Source organism: Bacillus rossius, chromosome 6, assembly GCF_032445375.1.
Source record: "Bacillus rossius redtenbacheri isolate Brsri chromosome 6, Brsri_v3, whole genome shotgun sequence".
In the NCBI taxonomy this organism is placed as follows: Eukaryota; Metazoa; Arthropoda; class Insecta; order Phasmatodea; family Bacillidae; genus Bacillus; species Bacillus rossius.
In genome coordinates, this window is record NC_086334.1 from 70793577 (window position 1) to 70813366 (window position 19790).

General features: G+C 34.5%; 1 protein-coding gene across 4 annotated transcripts in view; it reads right to left on the reverse strand.

Annotated features, from left to right (window-relative positions):
• The window catches only part of LOC134533290 (S-adenosylmethionine synthase), a 169654-nt gene that overhangs the window by 114345 nt on the left and 35519 nt on the right, over positions 1–19790 (reverse strand). Inside the window, exons 1-5 of one of the 4 annotated variants that reach the window (XM_063370751.1) lie at positions 16014–16114; positions 15322–15468; positions 4516–4593; positions 2560–2682; positions 701–813 (exon numbers count right to left, since the gene is read on the reverse strand). In XM_063370751.1, the coding sequence (XP_063226821.1) occupies positions 701–813; positions 2560–2682; positions 4516–4593; positions 15322–15468; positions 16014–16065 (513 nt within the window). In that variant the 5' untranslated portion in view covers positions 16066–16114. Of the gene's footprint in view, positions 1–700; positions 814–2559; positions 2683–4515; positions 4594–15321; positions 15469–16013; positions 16147–19790 lie in introns of those variants that run through there. The other 3 variants (XM_063370753.1, XM_063370754.1, XM_063370752.1) reach the window with 3 other exon arrangements.

A 19790-nucleotide genomic window follows, 5' to 3' on the forward strand; every position in this document is an offset into this window, starting at 1 on the left:
ATAAGTGCTAAAATGTTTTTTGGAAACCTGCCAAGATAGGCTATCTTTGTAGTTGTGCTTGATCTTTATTTCTGTGGTTGCGAATAATTAATATGTGTATTATTTAATGCTTTTTAAAAATATACTTTTCTTCGGTAATGTAAAATGAGAGCATTCGCTAAATCTTGTTTTTAAAAATGCTACAAAATGCTAAATTTCAAATGCTAAATATTATTTTAAATGCTATAAATCACCGTCTCTAGTTATTACCTATACAAATCCAAACGCTTAAATAATAATAAAAAACTCTTACCACCTTTTCAAAACCGAACTCAATACAAAATAAAATTTTGTACATTTATGTAACTTACTTTCATTAAAAATATAATAACGTTAATTTCTGCTATTGTATCGGTACAATTTATGATAATCAAGACTAATGTATGTATTTGTACTTGCGCACTTGGTAATGCCTGCTTGCTGTTAAGCATGCAGTCCCCTTCTCTTCATCCTCCTTGCGATAGCTTTCCCTAGAGATGTCATTAATAACGGGCAAGAGAATACTCTCAATACCATGGACGTAAATCTGAAGGATTGCCGGGGGGGCAAAGGTTAACATTCCCATTTTACAATTATGATTTGGCAAGCATAAGCTTTTTGATTCCAGAGGGGACCCAGGCATGCAAGACCCCATGCACGCCCGATGCACGCTGCTTGGTACCTGGTCCCCTGCCCCAATCTCCAGCTCTGTCTTGTCGACGTGCACCCCCTGGGCTATGTCGGGCGACTGCTCCTCCATCGCCAGCAGCACATTGCACGTCCGGAAGTCAAACCCTACGCACCAGCCACGCACTGACGCGTCACCTGCGCCACCTGCGCCAAGTCCCCTCCACACGGCCGCTCACTCCCGCCCTTCCCGTACCTCGCCACCAACGCAAACATGGCAGTAAGGGACTGAGCTCTCTCTCTTTCCTAAAAATATGTTACAAGATATCATGCTGGTGTCCGCATGAAACCAACATATCTTTAGACATAAAACATTGGATGTCAATTTTTTTTTAAAAATGGTTATGACAACTGTCCAAATTCAAAACAAACTCTCAATTGTCCTCATTTGACTGTTTATTTATGATGCCTTTGCCTCCTTGTAAAGTGTATAATCTCATGTTGCTATTCGAATTCAGAGAAATTAACTTTGGAATGTGCTTTCCAGCAAATGCACATTTATCACAAAATTTTCCAGTTTAATCACTAGATCATGCTTTGATGTGTTGATGTGAGGTCTTTGTTGATTGTTCTGTTGTGTCAACGAAGTGCTATTACTAATTAGAGAAATAACCAAATTTAACACAGCTGAACCTTTACCACAGAAGAATTACAAACACGCATATTACAGTGTTTTATCGCATAATCGACTCACATTTTATACAAAAATATAGTTGCGTGAGATGCCAACTAGCGCTGGCTACATTTTTATGAGCAATACATCACGGCGACGCAGGCAAACAGATAAAGATTATTCAGTTTAAAAACGTCTTTAAAAGAAAATTTACATATCAGACATATTTCCGTGTTCTCAAAAACTTAAAATAATAATTTTTAAAAGACACTTCACCTTTAACATTGCCTTCCCCAACTTTGCTAGTATTAATAAGACAATATTTTTTAGTAATGCTGTATATCAGCTGATTATATAGCCTTAAGATCATAGTAATTCTAAACTTGTGGTTTATCATAATTATGACTAATTGTGTTTTAGTTATTTTTATCCTGAAAAGCTTTTTAACTATGTTTTTAGAGTCACAATGTTGGCTAGGTTATTATTTAGAAAAGTGTGATTTTCAATATTATATTTTATTAATTTTTTTTTTAAATCTATACTTTTAGGTATGTGTATTAAAATACATTGGTTAACATCTCCAGAATGTAGCAGTGTTTTCTGTGAAACAGAGAATGATAAGACAACATTTTATCACATACTGTGTTAGATAGACACTTCAACCAGGATCGCTGGCGAGCTCTCCAATGGGAATCACAGAATAGTAATTGTAACCATAATGTTTGTAGTCATTAAGAAAAAAAGCATTTTTCAGGGAAGTCCCCAGTTTATACGTTTGTGTGTTTTTTGCACTGTTTGTCTAGACAGTCATTAGAGTGCTGTTCTGAGAGGGGACACCTTTTGGTGGCTCACAAAATTTAAATATTTTCCTCAAGAAGAATAAAAGCCAAAATTAATTTAAAATGCTTTTATTTGAATTCAGCTAGTAACAGCTTTCTGAAAGGCTAATAATCATAAACAGAGCTTTACATCCCACTACCTGAAACTTCAAACGGGATATTTTTTAAGTGTTCATGTATGTGCAAGGAACAATTGTCGTCTTAGGCACGGCTGTGACTTGTCTTGCTGCATGACTCATCACATCATTGTGTGCCAGCCTCGTGAACACACACACTCACTAAACAGAACGGTTACAACTGTGCACCTCAATAAAAACCAAATAACTACACCCGTATTTCTTATACAAAATGCAATTATGTTCTGGAATGTTGAAACAGTTACTGTGGACTCGTGCCACTAACCTTTAGAGGAATCATCGTAGCCTATGTGTCTGACTGTATCGCGGATTACTTTCTGGTAGTCCACGTGGGCCTTGGAGGTGATCTCGCCACACACCAGGATCATCCCCGTCTTGGTGACCGTCTCTGCAACAGCCCAACGACACCCACTCCACATGCCAGGCAATCTAGGTTTCTTTATTGGGATACTGCAAGGAATGTGCACCATTAACACAATACAGGCTACAGAGAACAAATACAACAGACACAATTCATTTTAAAAAAAAAAGTTAAATTATTAATGACATGAAACGTAAAACAAAAAAATTGAAATATGTAGCGAAATAAAAGTTAACAATAAAAAAAAAGTGACTAAGTAGATTCTACGATCCGAGAGAGAAGCTGAAATTGGCACTGGAAATTGCCTAGAGAAATCAAATCAAGAGTCATTTTTTTTATATTTTCAATTTTGTTGCCATCAGATTTGATTATACTAATACAAAATTTTGAACAATATTCAAGTTTTGATCTAATTAGAACTAAGTATAGTGAAATAATGATATCCGCAGAAGAAGCAAGAAAAGTGATGTTATTTGATGAGGGTTAGAGTTCTTTTGGAACTCGAGATAGAGAGTCCATATGTTGATGAAAAAAATAATTTAGTCTACAATGATGCAGAGATCTTGTATTGAAGTATATTTTGGGATGATAGTATTGTTCAATAAGTAGTCATGTTTAATAGGTATATATTTCCTAGTGAAGGTTATTATTTTAGTTTTTACCTTATTAAATGTAACTAGATTTAAATTGCACCAATTGTTACTTTCATTGATTTCGGTTTGTAAAAGTAGGCAATAATTTTGAGATCATCTGCGCAATGAACTCTGAGTGATTCAGTGCCAGTGAGATATCATTAATTAAAATATTAAAAAGTAATGGTGACAGACACCAGAACTGGCATATAAATACGGAGAAACAGTTATTAATACTAACATAAAAATTTAGATTTCTAAGATAACTGGAAAACCAGTAATAGTGTTGCAAACAAAATAAAAATACACTTCCCAACTTACTGTTAAAAGTTTATAAGCACAATCTGAGGCCTTCAATGAAAGCTACATTCTTACATAACTTACCAAATCTTGATCACAAAGCAGATTTCAAGAAAAATCAAAACTCATGTAACTAAATTACATATCTCAACTAATGATAACTGAGGACCATTCTATGAAATATATTTGATATAAATTTTGCAAAAAAATTTTGCTTTCACAAAAACCTTATTATTGTTGAGAGAAAGTCAGATAATGGCACATATTTTATTAAAAGTTTAAAAGAACATTTAATCATTGTACACAGGAATTTCAAGATCGGTTCCATGACTTCTTGATAATCCCTTTTCGCAACGAAAATAAGGCACAAGAATCTAAGCATCAAAAACCAATAACTTACTTCAAACTACATCTAAGATGTTAACTTTGGACATGCTTAGTGTGTTCTATTCCCACGTGTAATTTATATACTTAATAGTATTAATACTAAACTTAGTAAAATGTCTACTGGAAATCCAGTTGAAAGTTTTTACAGATCACTGAATATCACAAAATATCACTAAGATTATTGCACTTAGTGTATATAAAAACTGAGAAAATTTTAATAACGAGAAAATATACTACTAAAATTTCTACAACTGCACGAAAGTACAGATTTTTAGTCAGAAGGCTAAAACCTTTCCACAGATAATTTCCACGAGATTCACGATGACAGTCTTCAATGTGCTACCAGAAACTGAAGCGAGGCATCAAAACACCAAAACGTGAGTTACAAAAGGCTGCTGGAAGTTAAAGTTTAATGATTTCCAGCACCATTGCTGTTCAGGGACTTGTTTGTGAATCATGACCAGTCCTCCAGTTTCCCGACAAGGTAATAACTCTTCCTAGTAGGTATGCCAGTAAGCTGCCACATGCCAGCTGCACTCACCGCAGGCCACCTTGGCGTCCGGGTCCTGGCGGAGGTGCTCGTCCAAGATGGCGTCGCTGATCTGGTCGCACATCTTGTCTGCAACACACACGCACAAAACAGTGTCCCGTTACGCTCATTGCATACGCTTGCGCCGCATCTATCCCTCTTCCACTCCATTGGAACAACCATTGATTTGACTTTTTCGAGGCACTTTAAACTTCAAACACCCCCATTAGTTTCCTACTTTTCCTATCATCGTCCTATCCTTAACAGAATAACACAGATTGGAAGAAGTTAAATGGCAAACATGTATAAAAGTTATAGTTAAAATCATCTCTTCATTAAAGTAATAAACATATTTGAATTAATGAGTGCAAATAAAAGTAAATTTATCAATTAAATTGCAGATTTCATTTCACTCCCTTGTATCCATAAAAAATAGTGATAATTCAATAAAAATAATTCAATTTTATTCCTAAAAGTATGCAATTATTTCATCAATGTTTTGTTATGACGTCACGTTAAGCTATCGTCCGTAAACCGACTTTACAGACAACCAATTTTTTTTTTGTTAGCACAAGGTTCGTTTCATTACATTAGTTATTTTGGTTCTCACCAGGTGCAAATGAAAGCCACACAACAACATTCCACTCTCTGCCGCTCATGTTGAACCAGAAAATATATAACAAAGAACCGAGTCCAGAAAATCTGCACATCTGACTGGGACTTAACCACAGAAAGGAGATTTCCCCCCAGGATGAGGATTATCTATAGAATGAGTGTTTCCCACAGAAAGATGATTTACAGTAGTAGTCTGGGATTTCCCACAAAATAGGATTTTTTTTTAAATCATAAAATTTATTTATTTCTTCTTTTTTTATTACACTTTTGACTACAATTTACTAATTAATATAATTTTAGTGGAGTATTAGCTGGGTATAATTTACAACTTGCTCAGATAATTTAAATTATAACATCTTGATTATTAAGTATATAATTATATGTTCCCATAAATAAAAAGAAACATTAATGAGCTAACTATTGTTATCACGGTGGAATTAGACTTTTCATTAAAATTTATTAAGATAGTATATTAAAAACATATATTTTAAGAACTATTTGGTTTAAAAAAAAAACATGGCAGGAAATTATGTAAACAACGGCATTCAGCACTCCTAGTGATAGCTGTTTCGTAACAAGCATTGAAGCTGATTAAGCAGTGAAATTTAAATAATATCAATAAAATTATAGAACAATTATTTTTAAACTGATTTGTATAAATAGTTCTGAAACTTTATTATTATCATTGTCATTATTAAGTCTGGTGACCATAATTATATGAATACAGAGTGAAGAAAAACATATTATTTATGGTCCATTACATGCATGTGTTTTTGCAGTGTATGTCACCATTATTTTTAATTCACATTAAACTCAGTTAGGATATCTTAAAATGAACCAGGTGTTCTGTAAATCAGACAAAAAGGGCTTTACTTATGTGTCTTTATTAAAATTTCATCCAAAAGAATTCAATATAATTTTATTATGTCATGAAAAAATTGTCTCATGTGTACTATTTTTCTGATAAAGGATGTACCCAGTAAAACCACTGCATGATCAACAGGAGATACGTAAAGTTCTGAAGGCTCAGTAATAATTGGTTGTGTGACATTGCTGTTTATGATTCTAGTATGTCTAAGATGTTATGAATGTTAAAGAGTTTGGTTCTAATCTCCAGACACTAAACGTTTGACAACTATTTTTCTCCTAGATATAAGTATACTTTTATTTTAGTTGCATGAGATTTGTACTAAAAATGTTTGAGTACATTGCAATGTAAATTATTGAATTAATTTGTTAACCCTCTCATGCATGAATTTTTATAAATGTATAAAAAAATTATTTGATCATGTTTCTCGCACAGTTATTTTGTGTACATAAATTTGAAATTTTTTCAGAATTTTCCTATACGAATTTCTTTGTGAAATGAAACTGCCTCATATGAGGCTTGTGTCTCCTAGTGGTGCTGTCGTCATATCTTGGATTCATAAGCCTCGTATGAGGCAGAAGTCTTGTTGATGAAAAAATATCACTTGAAAAGAATGTACTACAGTTTGATTTATTTTCTTCAATTATATTTTAAGTTATTGTTATGACATTCAGTACAAAAACAAATGTTTACTTCAGAAAAATAAATAAATGTGTATGAATAACTTCCACGGGGTGGTTCACGTTTTTAGTTCAGTTACTGGTGCCAGTTTGTTGTCTGCCCCTGCAAGTCTATTTGTTCTGATAGTTCCTGAAGCAAAAATGCCCAACTCTTTCAATTTATTCAACAGAGCTACTGATGTGACAAAGTTGTCAAAAAATAGTTTGTGAGATTTTGATTGCACTGTTTCACATAGCCTGACTACTACATCACCGATGACACCAAGCTCGCTGGACCTCTTCTTTCCTCCTGGGTTATCCTCATATATCGCGAAATCAAGCACAAAACCAAAAGCTGTTGCTAATACCCATACCTTGTAACCCCAAGGGTGTGGTTTGTTTCGAAGGTACTGTTTCAGACTGGATGCTCCTTTGAAAGGAATCATCTCGTCTACAGACAGATATTCTTCTGGGTCTACTGCTTCTCTGAAAGCATGCCTCAAATTTTCAATAACAGGTTGTAGCTTATTCAAACTGTCACAGCAGTCAGAAGGTGTTTGCAAATTATCAACAAAATGTATATCTTTCCTGATGGTAGGAAACCTGGAATATGACATGTCTGCCACCAATGGTAAACGCATTCCATTCTGTGGAGACCAATACTGTCGTAACCTACTGTACCGTAAGTACGTAATCACTAAGTTTATACCTAGGAAGATCTTGAGTTCCCCTAACAGGTTTTCTTTTCTACTCTGTACTGCATATTTGTTAGTTTCATCAACAATGATGTTCAAAAAACTATCAGGAAATATAGTTGTAAAATATTCAATAGTCATTTCCCCAGCTATTTTACACTTTTTCATGCCTGAGAAAATAGTAATATAATTAGCAAAGTCATTGTCCTTATTTGCTATACAAATTTTAGGACTTTGTTTAGTTTTTCCTTTCCCATGTGTTTCCCTTGACACAAAAGAGCTGCTAGGCTGTTCAGATGACAAAGTAGACACACCAGTTGCTTGAAACTGAGGGGACTTTGGAAGACATTCACTGTTACTTTCACTATTACTATCACTGTCAAGTTGGCTAATATTACTGTTCTGAATATCTATTATCTGGGAATTACGTGACACTTCTATTTCTGGAACCCATAACTCATAATCATCAGCAGAAAGATCATCTTCAGAATCTGATGGCAGCGACTGAAAATATTCAAGTATTTCTTCTTGAGTCTGCAATGCATTTCTGCGTTCAGTCCGAAGTGAAGGTCTACAGGGTAAATCTTTGTTCTCCATATCTATGAAAAAAATTAAACTAATAAGTGATTCCAAACCCAAACTACTGCATATCTCTATGAATGTGAAGTTTATTGCCAAATAATATTTTCCAAAGAAAAATAAGTTTATAAATTCATAGTTGTATAGGTACTTGTGTAATTCATAAAATTTAAATTTAATCGTAATAATAAAAAAGCATATAATTTATTTATTGAGGGACTATGATTACTTCATTCTAAATTCAACTAGCAAATTTTTTTTTAGGGTAAATGTGTTATTTATCACACATAAATGTTTCGCAAAGGAAATAAATTTTCCAGTAAGTCGCAAATATGTACAATAATTGTTTTAACAATAAGCAATACTATTTTCCTTACAATAAAATTAATTCTAGGACACATAATCGTAATGAATTTACACATTATATTTCAACGTGTCAATATTTGTGCTCTTACCTCATGTACACATAAGCCTCATTTGAGGCTCTATCATTTAGACAAAAATAATATTAGAAAATATCCATTTAGAGATGATTTCTTATTTTAGGATTAAAGTACACACTTTTATAAACCACACAGCATTTTTAATTACCAAATTCACTATCTTGGATAAAAAAAAAATCCCAAAAGAAGAGCTTTCAAGAAACACTAAAACTATGCTTTCCAAGCTGCACTGCTAGATGGTAACGGATGTGGCACTGAGCACTATGCATTGAGAGCTGTAAGAACTAGTTGGTGCGTTGTAGAGAACTTCGGTGACACAGTGAACAAAACAATTTTATAAAATAGATTATAATGTTTTTTATACAATTTTAAAATTTAATAAATTTGAAGCCTCATATGAGGCACATATGCACGAGAGGGTTAACATTCTGTAGGTATTTTGATAGTCAGGCTTTTAAGCTTCAAAAATGTTTTCTTTGCAACCAACTAATTGAAATAATTCTTGTCAATTTGTCAATTTTTACTCACCTCATACTTCTAAACCTCACATGACCAACATACCAAAAAGTTAGTTTGTCTTATAGGCAGCTAGTTTCCCACCCCTTTTTTAAAATTGCATACTTGCCAATTTTTACATGCCATAAAAATTAAAATTAGGTTTATCATAAGCAATTTTATAAATTTATGAAATAACTAATTCATACAAGCTCCCCAATTTTTTTTTTTTGCTGCAAGAGCTGTTTTCCCCATTAAATACGTGCTGATAGATAAATGGTAAAACTACTTATTTTACAAGAAAAAATTTCATTATATGAAAGTTTAAACTGTTATTGCTATATTATTATCATCTGAAAAATACTACACATTTTATAATGTACAAAATATAAGATTTATCAGCAATATTGTTGATTCATAAGAACAATCCATACCAAGAGAATTGAACCTTCCTAATGAACACAAACTCAATTTCGCGAAAAACATGTTTTTAGTGTTGTTATCACAGATCTACAAGGACTAAATTTGTCTTTAATATTCACCTCAACAATTTAGAGTTGAAATAAACAGAGGGTCCCGGAAGAAAAAAGTGGATCCACAATATACAAAGGACATTGAAGAAGTGAGTTCTGACGTACAGAATTTGATGTTTACGTATTTACATATTTTCGTACCAAGTGAGAACTATGCTTATTTTTTAAATAATGCCATCCTTGCTTAAATTAATTTAATTCTATAGATTTTAAATTGGATTACTTTTGAATAAAAGATATTAGATCAGTTAAAAAAGTTTTCTGTTTCAGATTTTGGTAAACATTTCATATAGGTAACAATAAATATATGTTTTTTTTTACAGTCGCAGAGTTCTGAGGAATTTAAAAGTAACATTTTATTATGAGTTCTCATGAATGTAGCTTGTTGAACTCTTAACCTCTTCATGAGTTTGGTAACCCATGACATTATTAATTACTATTATTTTAATTATAAAATTGGGGATACATATTTGGTTATCATAGTTAAATTCAAATATTTCATAGTTGTGTGTTGGGTAAAGTAGTGACTTATCCAACGTGAGTACTAATTACATAACTTTTGGTAACACTCGCACATGTATCATCTGTATCAATGACTCTTAAACAATAAAAAACTGTGCACTAGCACTATAATTTTTTACTATACATTAATAGCTAGTCGTGTCCTTTAAACATGAACATCTCCACATTTTATGGTGAATTAATACGTTACAAAATAAATTTTTTATTAAATATCTTTACATAACTAGAGACACTTGTGAAAACCTCACCAGGTTAGCTACATTAGAGCAAAAGTTCATTTTGGCATCGTTTGGGAGAGCTATATCTTCTAGAACTTGAACTAGGGTTCTTGTTATCAGATAGTAAAGAATGATCGCAACCAAATATCTACAATCAGTGTCCACCTACACAAGCTCGAGAAGTGGTGTGAACGGTGCAAGACGGTGAAGGTAATTAGCCATTTTTAATTTAGATACTAAGATTGTTAATGAAGTCATTCACTGAATAAGGTTAAGCATAAAAAATATGTGGTTCACAAATAATTATGTCAAAACTCAGTTCCCAGTCATTTGCTTCAGCCAATTTACCTGAGTTTTTTTCTGAGCAGAATATTTGGCAAGGTAACAGACTGATTACAATCCACAATATAATTAAAACAAATTCCAACATACATACATAACATGCAGAATTGACTGGGGTCAGGCAAAAGACCTATTTGACTGAGCTTCAAATTATAACTCAATAAGCCGAGTAAAGCAGACACGCTCAAAAGTTCAGGAGAGAACTTAAATAAAAAATACCCTTAAGTACAATTAATTAATTTGTTTGAATAGGTCATTGTAAATATTTAGTCCTTTAAAAAAACTGAATACGGTGTTATTTGTTGATATTAATTATACAACATTGTTTTCTGGAATAGCATTGAGATATTACAAGTAGGTAGTGTTTTTATCTTAAAAGATATCACTTTCAAGAGATGATTATGTTATTGTACCATTAAGAGCCCGTCTACAATAGTCCGAACCTGTGCGTGGTCCGTGTCCTTATCCGAATGTGAGTGACGTCACATTGTCTCACCGAAAACTGCCCTGTCCACAATTGCGATGTCCGATGTCCAAATGTATTGATTTCTAAAGTTGCTACCAGAGCGCAGTAAATGTGCCAAACCAATGTTTTTGTTTATTGTTTTGATGCTTTGTAGTTTGAGATTGAACTTATGTAAGTTATAACTGACTTACAACACTTTCCATCTCCTTCAATAACAAAAACAAACACCACGTTTTCAAACGGGAACCGGAAATTCAAATATCGTGAGTGTTCTGTTCTTTTTCTGTGTCCGAAGTACACAGGTTGGGACAAAAAGTTCAAATTGATGAATGTCTTTGGACCAGGTAGGTTCGGACCTTCGCCCACTTGTGCATGTCAGAGGGACCGTGGACCAATCAGCGACGAGTGTCCTTCGGACACAGTTTTGGACATTGCTATTGTAGACGTGCCATAACACAATAATGTGGTTCATAAAGAGTTGCTTATAAATGATACCAACTCATTATTATAAATATCAAATATTGAAATACATAAAATAATTGTAATTATTTGTATCTGTCTTGTACTTTATTGATTGTTTTTATTATTTTGTGTGAAATGACTTAATTACATTTTATTTAAATATTATAAAACAATTTTATTAAAAAAAAAAATTTATTCCTGTTAAATATATTTGAACTTGCTGAAGAAGCTGATAGTAATTTTAACCTTTTTTGTTTTATTATTTAAGTTTACATAAGTGTTCACATAATTTCATGGTTTGCCATGGTTCTTTAAAAGCGGGTTTTGCAAAGCAATGCACACGTAGGCCTAAGGGTGCCTGTTGCAATACTTGGTGGCCACGCTAAGATGACAATGGTATCTCAGCAATTTGCAAGCAAAAGTGTGAATTTAAAGTCATCAGGTACTTTCAATTAATAGGTAATATTTCTGAGTTATGAACTAGTTGGTTGACAAAATAAAGTCATTTGTTATGAGAACAACGTTTTCGCTACTTTTTCCTTGCCAAAAACACGTTTAGTGTTCGGCAAAAAAATATATATATTTCATCCATGTTCTTTTTAATTAGTAAGAGAATAGTCATAATTAACCATCACTACTCAAAGAATAAGGAAGAAAAAATAGTATTTCCAAAACCCAGCCAATTAATTCATGGAAGATCTAACTATATTAGTGTGCTTATTGAATATTTTTACTTAAGCTGGTGTCAATTTGTGGTTATGAGTTCTCTGTTAGTAGAGTCCCCAGGGTAAAAGTTCTGTATCACATACCCAAGTTCATCCCTTGATCCTGAGATCAAGTTTTTGTTATGTGCAGGATCTTTTGACATACTAAATTAAAACAGCAAGTATCATGTACCACAGAATCGAAATTTATAGGATCATGCCATTTGGACCAAGGGATAAACTTGGATACATGATATGGAACAATTACCAGTCCCCAGCCTTATAATTATCACCCCCAAAATTGTCCTGGACTTTATTGCTTTTACCACTACGAAGTTTTTTAAGGCCCGTCTACAATAGCAATGTCCTAAACTGTGTCCGAAGGACACTCGTCACTGATTGGTCCACGGTCCCTCTGACATGCACAAGTGGGCGAAGGTCCGAACCTACCTGGTCCAAAGACATTCATCAATTTGAACTTTTTGTCCCAACCTGTGTACTTCGGACACAGAAAAAGAACAGAACACTCACGATATTTGAATTTCCGGTTCCCGTTTGAAAATGTGGTGTTTGTTTTTGTTATTGAAGGAAATGGAATGTGTTGTAAGTCAGTTATAACTTACATAAGTTTAATCTCAAACTACAAAGCATCAAAACAATAAACAAAAACATTTGGTTTGGCACATTTACTGTGCTCTGGTGGCAACTTTAGAAATCAATACATTCGGACATCACAATTGTAGACAGGGCAGTTGGTAAATATTTACTTGGGCGGTATTTCCGAAAAAAAATGTTAAAAATCCGAAAATACCTTTATTAGACGCTCTTCAACTTCCTCTTTTCATTAAAAGTGGCGGAGGTAAGAAATTCCAAATACTTTATAGGAGATATCGAATTTTTAAATTTCATCATATGTAGTTGAGCGGTATTTGCAAAAAAAAATATGTTAAAAATCCGAAAATACCTTTATCATATGCTCTTCAACTTCCTCTTTTCATTAAAAGCGGCGGAGATAAGAAATTCCAAATACTTTAGGAGATATCGAATTTTTTAATTTTGCAATACAAGACCTGTGGAACCATTCGAGCGGCGCCATTTTTGTTATTTTGCTGTGTGTTCATGAATACGTGAATCGTGAATGCGTAATTAATAAAATGGTTGATTATGTCAGGTCAGTTACATTATTAATACTTTCAAACTAAGCCGACATTAAAAAATATTTTGTGAATTAATTTTAATGGCTGTTTAGTTTTAAAATATTTATAATGTAACTGACCTGACCAAACAAACCCGGACAGAGGGTGAACAGTAAACTAAAATGGTCGATTAGGTCAGGTCAGTTACATTATAAATACTTTCAAACTAAGGTGATATTAAAAATAATGTGAATTAATTTTAATTATTCTTTAGTTTTAAATTATTTATAATGTAACTGACCTTACTTACCTAACAAACCCGTAACAAAGGATGTACAGTAACAACTCACGTAATTTTTTTTGTTACTTATTACTTGCGCAACAATATCAAAATAACAAATAAGAATTTAAAATTAGAAACGTTAAAAACTCACCTAAGTTGGAGGCGGTAATTAAACACCATTTTAAACAATAATTGAACTAAATAATCACGTATTAGTTCATTTGAATTCTGGCATATCACGAACAATCACGTGACATCATTATCCAATAAAAAAAACAGATACTCGTACGTAAACAAGAAACAATGGTGCACGCACGCCACAGGAATGCGCTGGTTTTGTGCTGAAAATTAAAAATTCGATATCTCCTAAAGTATTTGGAATTTCTAATCTCCGCCGCTTTTAATGAAAAGAGGAAGTTGAAGAGCATTAAATAAAGGTATTTTCGGATTTTTAACATTTTTTTTTTCGGAAATACCGCCCAAGTAAATATTTACCGGGCAGTTTTCGGTGAGACAATGTGACGTCACTCACATTCGGATAAGGACACGGACCACGCACAGGTTAGGACAATTGTAGACGGGCCTTTACAGCAAGACATTTAAAGAATTGTTTTGTTCAAAAAGCAAACAACATAAGTATTATGCACAATCTAATCTAGCACACACACACTTTCTTGTTTATTAAATATCTATCATTCAATCAATCAATAAGTCCTCAAACAACGTCGGACATTCTGAAGTTCCGACTGGCCAAAAGGGTTAAACCTAGAGCGAACTCTAAATCATACTAATACTGAGCTTGTACTATCTCTTATCACTAATTACGATTGAAACTAGTGAGATTGAATAACTTGAGTTCAACTGTTATGTATAATCCTATTTTGTGTGGATAACTTATCTCTGTTGGAGCCTTATCCACTAATTAAAATAGTATATAACTTTTAGGCATCACAACACTTTCTTTAAAAATAATTTGAAAACATTTCTGAATACGGGGCAAGGGGGGGGGGGGGGGGGGGGGGGGGAATTGCAAGGGGCTCTCCAAATTATCAAAATAATGGATTAAAATAAATTTAAATAAAACGATACAACTTATGAATTGAAATACTTCCAGTAGAGCTTCCGTGATCAGTTTGCTTACGTAACCTCGTCATTTGACATCCCCGCCTAAACGTTTTCCTAAACACGTGTACGTAACCTAGTACGTGCGCATCACGTTCAATCGACCTTGATTTCATTTTTACAAAAAAGATGTTGAAAAAATGTCTGCCGTATCAACATAATACAACCATCGACCGTGAATTGAAGCAGTAATTAATGCTCGGCCTAAAGATCATTAACCTAACCTAACATTTAAAAAAGAGAACATTTATAGATGAAGTTACCTACGTCGATTTCGGGCAGTTATTTAATTTTCGTTATTATTTAAAAAGATATGAACCTAATATCAGTTTACGCCTGTTCTACCAGGTACGAAACGCAAACTAATTCCACCCGCAACCACAATAACATTTCTGAAAACCATGGCCTAGAATTTTGTGAACATGGCCGACACATTCACTAGGTCGATAATCAAGGTTCACATCCGCAAAAACATGATAAGTGTATCACCACATGCACTGATTTTAATTTAAAGTATAACGAACCATACACTGCAATCAAACTGATATTACATACACGTCACACATTGTACATGCCACCAAGTGGCGTCAGCGCGGGATTTGTTTAACCTGTTCCGACCATGTTGAGCCCGGCAAACACCATTCAAACTTGGGTATTGATAAGTATTTACTCTTACCTGGATGTCCTTCGCCGACGGATTCCGATGTAAAGAGAAACGTGTCCTCTTCTACCAGCTCCGACTCCATGTGTCCGTTCTGATATCCATTGATGTAAAGTGAAGTCTCAGGCATTCTGAACCTACGTTTCCACGCAGTAGATGATACTGTGGAAAAGAGGTCCACAAGCTTAGCTTCACACGTATTTATAACCTCGGGTCACGTGACCAACCAACATGTACAGTCAGAGCACGTTAAACTAGAGTACCAAACGCAACATAACAAAACCCTCTTTCACTAAAATGCTTTTAATAATTAAATGATTTTAACATTTTTATGGTATTATCAATATTAACTTGCAACAACTCTGCATATGAAAACATACTGAGACGCAACAAATTACCCCATAAATCCTTTAACGGCGTCAAACATAACGTAAAGTCCTTAATAAATTAAATACGAACTCATAAAAAAAGAAGAAAAAAATCAGTGCATATTAAGTAACTGTATGACATGAACCCAGATTTTAAAATGTATAATGCTTCAAGTGAGAACACTGCACAAAATTCGCAAATATCCAATTTACGTAGGTACTAATCATACACTCTTCGTAAGATAACCTCAGTCAAGAAAAACGAATTTAGAATGTTAGGCAAGGTCTGTGAGGGCAGAGGAGACAACTTAACAAGCATTTTAAGACAACGCTACTCACGGGCCAAAGCTTTACAAATAATTTGACGGAAACTCGGAAGGGGAACCCACATAGCCACAAAACAGCGCTAAACACACAACTTGTTATCCGTACGGAATAGCTCGGTAATGCTCAACTTTTCCGTTTACGTTACTTAGTGCGACCAATAGACGCCGAGTATTTGACCGCGAAGGTAGCCATGTTTGTTTACGTTTTAAATATTTTGTGGTTTAATTTTACTATATGAGTGAATCCTGAGCGTGTTTTGCTATCGGATCTTAATTTTTTTTTTTCAGTTCAGTTAATTTTTCGTAACCATGAAGTTTATTCTCATTATTGGTTGCCATGTGTTACATTTCCGTGTATGTATAGTAGAGGCGGAAGACAAAGTAAATGTAAATATCTTGTGGGTCCAATAGGACGGCTAGCAGCCTGGCAGAAACGACACAAAGTCACCCCCGAAAAAAACGCCCCCCCCCCCCCCCCCGCAAAAAAAAATGCTGACAAATAGTCCAAGCGCCCAACCCCAGCATGATAGACTTTATACTCTGTCCAACTCTTCTTCCTGAACCATCCCTCTGTTTCCTGTAACCAACCTGCTTGTAATTAATGCATGCCATTTTGCATCTCGCATGTAAGTACCCAGGGTTTTCCCTGTGTTTATGCAGGTTTGACCTGGGCCCAACTTATCTAGTTGGGCCCAGTTAGTCATGGTGTCAATCGCAGCCATGGCTGGCCAATCCCCTCCCAGCACATGATGCATGCTTCCTCTCCTGCGTAGCTTAAACCCAGCATGGCTTCGGCCTAAGACGCACTATAGAGTTTCTCCCTAACCCAGACCCGTCCCATACACATTTAGTTTTTAGTTCGGTTAGGAAATAAAAATCTCGGGTCCGGATTCGTTTCCATATTTACTTCTCCGTGTCACTGTAGAACGAGCCCTACATACCGCAGTTAGCCCAGTTATATATTCATAAAACTCATGTATTAATAGTATACCTTTAGGGTGTTCACCCTATAAAATAATCACGCGAACTGGCCAGCCAATTAAATGAAGGAAAAAAACTTCGAAAATATAAAAGACTTTATACACTAGGTAATTTTCATACCGGCCAGTGGCGCAGCGGCCTAGGTGATAATGACCAGAGTCTAGCGACAAGAATAATTGTTTTTTTTTTTCTAACCTAATTAAAAATAAGTGTATTTTGGAGGGGTCCGGGTTAGGGAGGAACCTAGGTGCGTCTCAGGCCGAAGCCTATATACGCCTAGTCATGAATGCTACTTGCTGCAACTGCCGAGCCTTCCCGAAATTAGCCGATCGGGAGTGCTTACGCCCCTGGATTTATTTTTATTTTTACGCGCGCGTTTTTTTCTCACTTTTACGCGCCCTTTTTTCTCTCTTCCGTATAAAAAAAACCACACTAACTGCTTCTTGGATAAATGCGCGTACTTTTCAGTTGCTGAAGTGTGTTAAGCTATGAGTAACTGTAAGCAATTAGTATGTGAAGAATGTGGTCAAGGGTACGAGTATACGAGAAATCTTCGTCAACACGTGATGAAGAAACATACCGGTAAAGTTGATGACGTATCTTCTAACAGAAAAAAAATTGTGAATTCAAATGAAAAAGTTACGATAGACCATATAATCATCTTCGTAATCTAAGATACTATGAACGGAGATATCATAGTGCGGAAATTGTTCCAAAAAAGTTTCAAGTTCTCCTTATGTGAGTTCAGACCTAATACGAAAACGTAATTTCTGGATCATCTGTAATCGGAACACAGTGCTGGTATCAAGTCCTAAGATCTCGAGTGTTCTTATTTCGAAGATTTTGTGAAACGGAAGAAAAATGTTGAAAAGGCACATTTTCCAGGTATGCGAAAGAGTGGGTCAAAATTATGTGCTGACAATTCTATTAAGAATCATGTTCTGACAATTCTATGTATTTTGTATGTCATCATTCAGGCTATTGGATGTGCCAAAGTACTGGTCAGAGGCACCGTAAAACTCAGGGTAGTAATAAAATCAATGGATCATGTCCTGCAAGCATACGAGTAGGTAATCGAATCTGAAGGTGAAATGTGTAAAATTAGTTACATTTCAACACATGTAGGCCATCAAAATGATATAGGCCATTTTAGTCTCTCTGATTCGGAAAGATGTAATTTGGCAACAGACATTGCCAAATAGAATCTATTCTAAGCCATTCTAGACAAGATACGCGATTCAGTTTCTGATGACTGTATTTGTATCGATGGTACCAATGGTTTTAACGATTACAAGTTCGAACTGATTACAATACTCGTTTTAGATGACGTGAGGCAGGGGGTTTCCTTGCGAAGTTCTAACATCAAATAGAACAGATTAACATGTACTATCAATTTTTTTAGTACATAAAAAAGCTGGTATAATATGCTCCAAAGTTTTTATTCTGATATGGCTGACTCATTCTTCAATGCATGGGTTTTAACCATGGAGCCACCGACCACGAGTCTTTGCTGTTCATGGCACGTGGACAGAGCCTGGCGAATTTTTTTTTTTTCAAAAGCTAACTGTAGAGAAAAATAGGCCGAAATCTACAAACTCTTCAGAACATTGTTGCGAGAACGGGACTGCTGCATTTGAAATGATGCTCCCTGTGGTAATGAACCGACTGAATAGATTCAGACACAGTTTATTTTTGGATATATTTCAGTGAGAACTATGCGAAAAATATTCACTAATGGGCATATTGTTTCAGGCTGAATAGTGGCATCAATACAAAGATGCATATATAATGTATGCATATCAACTTAAAATATATCTATTTGCAAGGAAAGACTGGAATATGTTTGGATAAAGCAATTTTTTTTGCTATTATGAACTTTATTAGTGGCAAGCTATTTGATAGGCTAAATGTTCTAACTAAAGGTAAAGTGACCAGTAAACTTGTGAATATAAGAAGAAGGCATAGAACAAGTATACTTCTTAACATGGACTTGATTATCGAAGAAGACAATGGCTGTAAAGTTTCATCAATATCTGATGTAAAATAATTTTATCAAATCAAAAACAAAACAGATTGGACTGCCCCTACAATTTAGTATGTACCGAATGTGCCACATGCATTCATAAATATATTTGCGCATGTGTGGATTCCACTATTAAATGGAACATGTGCAATCATTTCCATCTTATACCTATGTCAACAGAAAACAACCCATGAAACAGCTGCATTCGAAAATGTTCAAGCCAGTGCTTCCACAAGCATGGGTGTGCCCAGACATTTCCATTAGGGGGGGGGGGGGGGGGGTCCCTGCTAAATTTTTAAATCAGAAGCCGAATTTAGAATGTTAAATAGCCTAAATACATTCACTCATTGACTTGTTTATATTTTTGTGCAGTATCAACGAGATATGTTCACAAATTAATATTTATATCCGTATAATTTTAACAATCTTGAAAATATGTTTTTTTTCCATAGACAATGTTTAAAGTGTACTTACAAATTTCCCCCCCTCGAATTTCCAATAGCTTGGTCCAGATCTACCTTGAAATGAAATTCTTTTTAGTGAATGCAAACACAGCAATTCAGACAACAGAACTTTAAAAAACCTCTTAAAATATTTTTTTTTTGCTTGGCCATTTTAAGGGACCTCGTGTTTTCAATAAACTAAGACGGCTGTATTTCCAGAACGATAAAATATTTAAAAATATTGTTAATTAGCATGCTGCAACACTGAAACACAGTTTGAGTGTCACAGTGCCAGGAATATACGAATATTAACGAACGCATTAGAGAAAATGCCGATCTGAGT